Below are 8,902 nucleotides of genomic sequence, written 5' to 3' on the forward strand. Positions count from 1 at the left end.
TAATCTATACAAATTTTATTTTAATATCAATTTTTATGGAAACAAGCAAGTGTCAGCGTTATGCAGGCACGGAAAAAAAAGGGAAAGAAAAAACTCCAGTAATAATGGATCTTGTATTTACACCATTTGGTTTCAACAGGGACAGGAAGTTTTACTGTTAGCTTCCTGTGGGAACTCCAGTTTCTGCACCTTCCCCTGCTGCCTCTCAGCATCACGATAGAGCAGGGATTTCTGAGCCTTTAATCGGCAAGCCAGGCACATGAAAATTGACTCCACGTTCTGGCTCTCTTTGGGGTCCTTGGCTGAAGTCTCAAACAAGAGCATGTTGTGGGCATCGGCAAATTTCAGGGCTAAGTTGGAGGGCACCTGGATCTGTTCCCTCAAGTCACACTTGTTGCCCACAAGCACTTTGGGGACTAGTGGGGGCACGGCATGCCCATTGCATTCTTGGATCCACATCTTGAGGTTGGTGAAGGATGTCATCTTGGTGACGTCATAGACGAAGACCACTGCATGCACATTGCGGTAGTAATGCTCGACCATGCTTTTGCGGAAGCGTTCCTGACCTGCTGTGTCCCACACCTGAACCTGGAAGATACAAAACCCGTATCTGGAGTCAGAAAAGGAAACAAGAATGCATAGGAGAAAACTTGATTCTGTGATCTTATAAAAAACGTGGTGAGAGGGATGCCTAGGTGGCTCAGTCAGGTAAGCGTCTGCCTTCGGCTCAGGTCACGATCCCAGGATCCTGGGATCCAGTCCCGCACTGGGCTCCCTGCTCAGCGAGGAGCCTGCTTCCCCTCTGCCTGCCGCTCTCCCTGCTTGTGCGCTCATTCATTCTCTCTCTCTCTGACAAATAAATAAATAAATTTTAAAATCTTCAAAAAACAGGGGCGCCTGGGTGGCTCAGTCGTTGAGCATCTGCCTTCGGTGCTGGTCGTGATCCCAGGGTCCTGGGATCGAGCCCCACATCGGGCTCCCTGGTCAGCGGGGAGCCTGCTTCTCCCTCTCCCACTCCCCCTGCTTGTGTTCCCGCTCTCGCTGTGTCTCTCTCGCTGTCAAATAAATAAATAAAATCTTGAAAAAAATAAAATTAAAATCTTCAAAAAACAAAAATGTGGTGAGAAGCCCTGACACAGACTGGCAGAGTGGACTTATCAAAGTATAGAGAGAGGTTTCTCTCAGGGATGTAAAATATTTCTTAAAATTTTTAGTTGAAAATCTTGAGTCAAAAAATCTTGGGGGCACCTGGGTGGCTCAGTTGGTTAAGCATCTGCCTTTGGCTCAGGTCATGACCCCAGGGTCCTGGGACTGAGCCCCACGTTAGGGTCCTGGGATTGAGCCCCACGTTAGGCTCCCTGCTCAGTGGGACCCTGCTTCTCCCTCTCTCCGCCGCTCCCCTTGCTTGTACTCTCTCTCTCTCTCTCTGTCAAATAAATAAATCTTTTTAAAAAAATCTTAAGGCTTTTAGTTGAAAAATTAATGTAAATTGGTGAACTTTTCTGGAGGGCGATTTGGCAATATTATTAAGAACCTTAAAAATATTCAAAATTCTTCAAGTCTGTAATCTCACTTCCAGAAAGCTATATAAAATAGAGATGTGGTCAAAATTCTGTACAAAGGTCTTAATTGCAGTATTATTTATACTTTTTTAAAAACAGGAAATAACCTAAAATATCAGTAAGAGAACAGCTAAAATGAATGTACATATCTATACAATGGACTATTATGCAGACATTAAAAATAATGTTTTCAAAGAGGAAATTCTCATAAAGTATCAGGAAGAGGGGCGCCTGGGTGGCTCAGTCGTTGGGCGTCTGCCTTCGGCTCAGGTCATGATCCCAGGGTCCTGGAATCGAGCCCCACATCAGGCTCCCTGCACAGTGGGAAGCCTGCTTCTCCCTCTCCCGCTCCCCCTGCTTGTGTTCCCTCTCTTGCTGTGTTTCTCTCTGTGAAATAAATAAATAAATAATCTTTAAAAAAAAAAAAGTATCAGGAAGTAAAAAAGCAGGATACAAAATCTTTCATATACTATGGTCCCAATTTTTCAGAAAAATATTAAACATAGATATATGCCTAGGAAAGACTGGAAGCATACGTACCAGGAGATTAATGGTTATTTATGGGCCGTGGGCTATAGATGGTATTTATTTTCTTTCTTTTTTGTATTTTCCAAATTTTCTACTATAAACATATATCACTTTGTCTTGCATTCTTTGCATGACTTTTTAAAGAAAATGAAGTTAGTGTTAAAAGTCTCATCTTTTAGCTTATTTTAAGTTCACTTTTTTGGTATGTAAAAGGCAATTTAGCTCACTGGATTTTTCTTCTGCATCTCAGCTTTTAGGATAAAGGCCAAATTATGAAGGAAAAATGCTGATATCAGTAACATATACAAAGATGCAACTCCCAAGGGATACCCTGGAGTCGACACACATTCAGCCCCATCTACTTCCCTTTATACATCCAAAGTCTTGGACAAGAGAAATTCATAATCAGAATGATGGTCCCAAGGCCCTATACAATTCTCAGTTATCAAAGAAAATTGGATTATGGTCACTAATTGACTACTACAGCTCTTTAAAACCAAGTATAGCCTTTATTTGGAGTTAGCAGTCAGTGAGTATCTGGTAAATATAATTGAATCTCTTTGCTGAGTGAAGATCTTACAGGGCCCCAGAGTCCTCATCATTCTGAACATCAATTTTCATTGTCCAGGCTCCCCTTCATCTCCTCTAGGGACATGACTGCCACATTCCTTTGGCACAATTGTCAGATTCACCCCTTCTTCTATTTTGATTTTCATGTCCCTAGGCCAGACCCTCCTCTCCTCACTGCTGGACTACAGCAGAGTCTTTTTGATTCTAGAAGTCTCCACTCCACCCAGCCTGGTTTCAGACTGCTCGGCTACACCCGGTTTGTTCCCTCGTGCTAGTCCATCCTTCCCCAGCAGAATTGGGTGCCCCCTCATTGCCCTATCTGAGTCTCACCCATCCTTCAAGGCTCAGCTCACATCTGCCTTCTTCCTAAAACTCCATTTTTCTCCAACTTCTCTTAAATTCTCTTTTCTTAAAACTTTCTATTGCACTTTGAGTCTGTACCACACCATTTATTTTTTTAAAGATTTTGAGGGGAGGAGAGAGGGAATAAGCAGGGGGGAGGGGCAGGGGGAAAGGGAGAAGCAGGCTCCCCGCTGAGCAGGGAGCCCGACACAGGGCTCAATCCCAGGACCCCAAGATCACGACCCGAGCCAAAGGCAGACCCTTAACCAACTGCGCCACCCAGGTGCCCCTGTACCACACCACTTAGAATATATTATTTGTTCTCTAGTTATTTAATCAGTGCTCTTGGCATTTCTCCAGCCAAACTTGTAAGCAGTTCTTTTTCTGCATCAGATCACTTGTCACCATGGTTGCCACCATCATCATCATCACCATCATCATCATCCATCATCATCATCAAAAAGCAGTACTGGCCTGAGCCACCAAAACTACAAGCAGTCTGGCATCCTACATATCTGCCAAGGCGATTTCAGAGAGAACGTTCGACTTTGGTTACGCAGGAAAACATAAGTCCTTGAACACTGATTTGCGTCAGAAAGCAGAGACAGAAAAGATTTCATTTCTTCCACCTCGCCAGTGCTCTGAGCAGGGAGGAAGGGAGAGCGGGCGAGGAAAGGGATGGAGGTCAGTGGGAAGAGAGCGGGTATAGCACAAGAATATCATTACCACTTGGCTCCCCACCCCCACCCTCCAGTAGTCCTAACTCCTGCCTCTGAGCAAGGCTGAATCCCTACCAGCCCTCAGGCATGTGGCAGATGCTTTAACACCATGAGCTCAGAACTCTAAAAATACCTGCCACTAGCAGGAACACGGGTGGGAGTGTGTGAGGTGTTTGGGGCTGAGTAGGTTGGCTGTTTGGCTTTTCTTTGGCTTCAGAATTGTATACACCATCCAAACTGCCGGAGCTGTGGGGGAAAGACCCTTTCTGCTGTAGACCTCCTTTGCCTTTCCAATGCCATGGGGAGCCCTGAAGCTTTTGTCTGGAGGCTCAGAATTTAAACTGTAACACTGCTCCCGTTCTAGCTCCTTATAAACCCCACCTTAAAGTTCTTTGCACCCCTCTCTGTGGCCAGCAGTGAGCCAGGAAACAGGCTGCTCACAGCAGAAAATCAGAATGGATGGTTTGGCCTCAGAGCCATCACAAAGGGAGAGCACAGCAGTCGGTTCACTGCACACAAATGACTTCATTTTGTTTGGGGGTTTGGTGTCCCTGTTCTTAGCATCCTCCCAAACCCACAATCCCTGCCAGACAGTGAAAGCAGCTCCTTCCGCTTTCCAGCTGGTACTCCTCTCATCCATTCTTCCTTTCCTGTGGGCCCTGCATCCACACAGTAGCCAGGGGTGCTGACTGCCCCTTAGCCACCTACATGCTCCCCAGATCCTCTATTCTCTCCAAGGGCTAGTGGGGGCATAGAGGAAGCAAACCAACTTGGATACAAACCTCAGCACAATCATGTGCTATTACTAGTCAGGTGTCCTTAGGCAAGTTACTTACTCTACCTTCAGTGTCCTCCCCTGCAAACTGAGGAGAACCTCAGCAGTCTTGTGGGGATGCTGTAAGCATTAGCGTTCCTTATAAGTACATGACACAGCGCCTAATGCGCACTCTCCCTTCCTCCCTGGCCCGAAACCTCCACCATCAAGTCTGGCCTGACAACTAATTGAGCAGGTGCTGTGGGAAATGCAGCAGCAGTAGCCTTGGAATTGAGAGACCTGGGTTCCAGCTCCTCCACTTAGTAGCGGAGTAAGTGACTAGGCAAATTAAATAACACACAAGAAAGAGCTTTTGCAAAATAGAAGTGTTCTGCAAGAGCTAGTTGTTGCCATTGTCTCAGAAGGCCCATCAGCCGTCCTGGTAGCACTGGTCCTTGGATCCACTGGTTCTCCTCCTGGAAAGCCCAGAAAGCTTGGCTTCTTGATGATGGGCGAGAGCCAAAGCTAAGGCAGTCACTGGGGAGGGGGAGAAGAGAGTAAAGCCAGCAACATGCGATGGGTGGCTGGGGGCAGGCCCAAAGGGACAGGGGGTCCTGTCCTATTGGAGGAGGGTCGAGGGGCAGAGTGTGGGGAGCTGCCAAAGACAAATCTAGTTTTTTAAACCATTTTCCTGGGGCTACCGCTGCCTGAGCAAGTTTCAGCAAGTCCCCCACCCCTGCACGTGCTCTTAGCTGACATGGGTATTTCTTTTCCCTGGGGAACATATCTGGCAACTTTCTATAGATGAATGTCCTTTTGTTGGAGGCCGGTGGGGGAGGGTAGAAATGGAAAAAGGGAGACAAATACATCTGTAACCTTCGGAGGATGCCCGAATGGATGATGGGAAAAGTCTAAAACAAATCTTTTTTCAACTAGCTGGACTGTCCCATCTGCGTCTAAGATACACACCCATTCACACAAGACGCTGACACAGAGAATGGCAAAGGAGGACAGAGACAAAGAGAAACTCACGTGCAGAAAGAGAGGCAGCAAGGCCGACAGAGAAACACACACTAAGAGATAATTAGCCATTAAGCGAACTGGCAGAAGATGGAAGCTCAGAAGCCCTAAGGAAGACATGATGTCATTCTGACTGCAGGCAGCTTCTGAGGGAACACTTAGCTCAGCCTCCATCCACTCAGTAATGTAACACAGGAAGGTGTTGGTCCAAGTGCTCAGCAGAGGAAGAGAGTCCACAGTCCTGGGCAGCACCTGCCCACGGCCATGGCTGACCTGCAGTTCGCCCCTGGTCTGGAGGGCTGGGGCAGAGGGGGTGCCCAGCTGTCGGGGGGAGAACCAAACTAGACAGGAGCAGGGGTAAATTCCATGAGAATTTACAAAGAATGGCTCAAAAATTAGTTCTGAGCCTCCCCTCTCTTACCTCCTCCATCCGCCCCCCCCAGCCTCGACTCCTATCCGGCATTTTTCAGTGCTTTTGGGCTGTGGCAAGCTCAGTATGATTGAGCTAAACCTGTAGGAGATGGACACATCCTGTCCTTAAAGGCTGATGTCAGGAAGACCTGTCATCTTTCCTATATGATGCCCCTCGTGTCCCTGTCACAGGTAACTGCATCGGTTGGGCACACCATGGGACTAGCCCAAATTGCCAGGGAAGAGCACTGGCCAGGGAATGGGGAGACCTGAGCGGTAGGCCTGTCCCTGTGTGATCTTGGGCAAGTCACCTTCCCTCTCCAAGCCTCAGTTTCCTCTCTGTTAAATGAGGACACTGGGTTAGAGATTCTTTAAGGTCTCTTCCATCTCTGAACATTCTCCGATTCTCCACATCCAAAGGGAGACAGTCAAGGTGCAAAAAGTAAAACCCAGGCACTCAACTCAGTGTCTGGGGTGCAGTTGAAGGAGACATCTTGAAGGCTCCTGAGTTCCAGGGCTATAACCCTGGGTCCCTGGCCTAGAAGAGCCCACAAGGCTGGCTGCTCCACCTGCTACCCGCCCCTGAGCACACTGCCCGGGGGCCAGAGATTGCCCCCCCAGAGCAGAGAGCCGCGGTAAAGAGCATGGGCTCTGAATCCACGTGGAAATCCGGACCCTGTCCCAGGGAAGGCAGGGTAGTGAGACAGAGGAGTGCTTGGGCTCAAGGGTCAAAGACGGGAGCTCAGATCCAAGTGCCTTTAGGCAAGTTATTTAACCTACCTTTGGTCTCCGTATCTATAAAATAGGAATGATAATAACAGTCCGATTTGCATAGGGCAGCTGTGAAGATCAAATTAGATAGTGCATGCAAAGCACCTAGCCCAGGCTCTTGGTTTAATCAATAAATAGCAGTTATTATTATTGTTGTTGTTGTTGTTGTTGTTATTGTTGTCTACTCATTGGAAGCTTTCCTGGATGTTCATGTTAACCAGGAAACACTGGATTATAAATGTTGTGATCGGGAGGGGGCGGGGATACATGATTGGAGACACCAAATGGGGCTTCGAAGCCCTCGAGATGGCCCTGGTAATTAAGAGAGTAGCCCCCAATCCAATAACACAGTCCCCCATCCCCCTGCAGGGGCCCCGGTGAGGCAGCCCAGCAGAGGCCACACCCTGTTCCGGGGCCGGGGAAGAGCTTGCCCAGACCTCTTCACCCTGGCCCTGTGGGGGCTGGCACTCCTCCTATCGCTGGCTGTGGTCTAGGGCCACTTCAGCCTGTCACCCTGGACTTCTCTCCCTCCCCCGAAGGGAGAAGCCTTCAGCAGTCACCTCCTCGCAGGGATTCGGCATTTGTTCCCTGAAAAGCCCCCAGCCGGCGGGAGTGTTGGGCAAAATCGCCTCCCCTCTAGATCCGGAGCTAGCTGCCGCGCGGCCACCTTCCCACAGACACGCCGCTCTCGCCTGCTGCCTTGGGCCCCCGAGCTGCAGCGGCTTCACAAGAGGCAGGGTCACCCTCTCGCCGCCCCCGCCCCGCACCCTGAGCTCCTTCAGAATCTGCACTCAGAAGGCCCCTCGGGGAGCAGTGTCACAAGGCTCTGCCCTCTCGAAAATATCATCTTCCAAAAAAAGGCTGTATTAAGCACTTATCGGCACATGGTGTTGTGCTGAGCTCTGTTTCTGGTGAGTCACACTGTCACAGGCTCTGCCCTCTGGGAAAAAGTCTGGAATCTTTGGCAAAGACTGTAAAATCCAGTTTTGCTAAGTACTGGGGTGTTAGAAGGGAAGGAGTCTTCTAAAAATTTCCCCAAGGCCATTGTGCAGTGGCCCTCTTCCACTTGTTTTCCCCTCCCATTTCCCACTTTCTGGCTTCCTCCTCTCCTCTCCTCCTGTCCTCTCTCCTCCCTCCTTCCCCAAACTCCCAAACGCTTCTTTTTCCTCCATATGAATTTCAGGTGGACTTATTTCCCCTCTTTTAAATCCAGAGAACTCTTTGGCTCAATGGGACACTTGATTTTAAGCAAGCAATAGCATTAAGCGTTAAGGCCTTTGAGGGTTGAAGAGCACATCCGTAAGTATATTCCCACTTTGCATTAAAAAAAGGCATGTTTTAGAAATTCCAGAATCTTACAACCTTGCATGAAAGAAGTTTGACACACCAGAGAAAGTCCAAACCAAGTAAACCTCAACATAAGAGCCCTAGAAAAGGATAGAGACGGATAGCTACTTTTAACTTAAAAAGGAAATGTAGCAATTCCCCTCAAAATGCAAGGGACAAAAAGGTCACTATTTCAAAACAGTGCCCTATCTTCCTGACCCTGGGACTCACTTGTTCTCCAGAGCTCTCCCTTACCAGGACTGAGCTGTCCATCTTCCTGACGTCTAGTGCCTTGGCCCAGTCTCTGAAGCCATTTTAACACATTCATCCAAGAAATAATAATAAAAATAAAATAAAACACCTTCATTTTAATAATCAAGGAATCCGGAGTTGTGCACAGTTCAGAGTGTTTCATCCTTCTCCACTACTCAGCCCTTCTCTCCACTTCACCCAGAAGAGGGGCCTTGGGGTCCTTTGGGCTCTTTGACCAGCAAGGGGGAGGCTGACCTTCACCCGACAGGGTCAGACCATAGCCTCGAGAAAAGCCCAGCTGTGGGCCTAGGGGAGTTGGCCTTTAGTGCCCAGTGCCTTTTGAGGTGCATTCCTGCCCCTCATCCTGTCCCCTGTGCTCCCGACACATGAAGCTGCCCTTGTCATGTCCTCCTTCTGCACATAGAAATATTTCTGCACATTGAACTATTTCTGTCCTATCGGGTTTCTACCTTTTTTTTTTTAAGATTTTATTTCTTTAGGGGCGCCTGGGTGGCTCAGTTGGTTAAGTGACTGCCTTCGGCTCAGGTCATGATCCTGGAGTCCCGGGATCCAGTCCCGCATCGGGCTCCCTGCTCGGCGGGGGGCCTGCTTCTCCCTCTGACCCTCTTCCCTCTCGTGCTCTCTGT

The 8,902-nt window shown here is 48.4% G+C and overlaps 1 protein-coding gene across 2 annotated transcripts in view; it reads right to left on the reverse strand.

The window, feature by feature from the left end:
- RAB33A (RAB33A, member RAS oncogene family) overlaps positions 1-8,902 on the reverse strand; it is an 11,552-nt gene continuing 2,650 nt past the window's right edge. For both annotated transcript variants that reach the window (XM_081808248.1, XM_081808249.1), the window contains exon 2: positions 1-588. In XM_081808248.1, coding sequence (XP_081664374.1) covers positions 133-588 — 456 coding nt within the window. In that variant the 3' untranslated portion in view covers positions 1-132. The remainder of the gene's footprint in view (positions 589-8,902) is intronic.

This window comes from Leptonychotes weddellii, chromosome X (assembly GCF_054177405.1).
Source record: "Leptonychotes weddellii isolate Sample4059 chromosome X, ASM5417740v2, whole genome shotgun sequence".
Taxonomy (NCBI): Eukaryota; Metazoa; Chordata; class Mammalia; order Carnivora; family Phocidae; genus Leptonychotes; species Leptonychotes weddellii.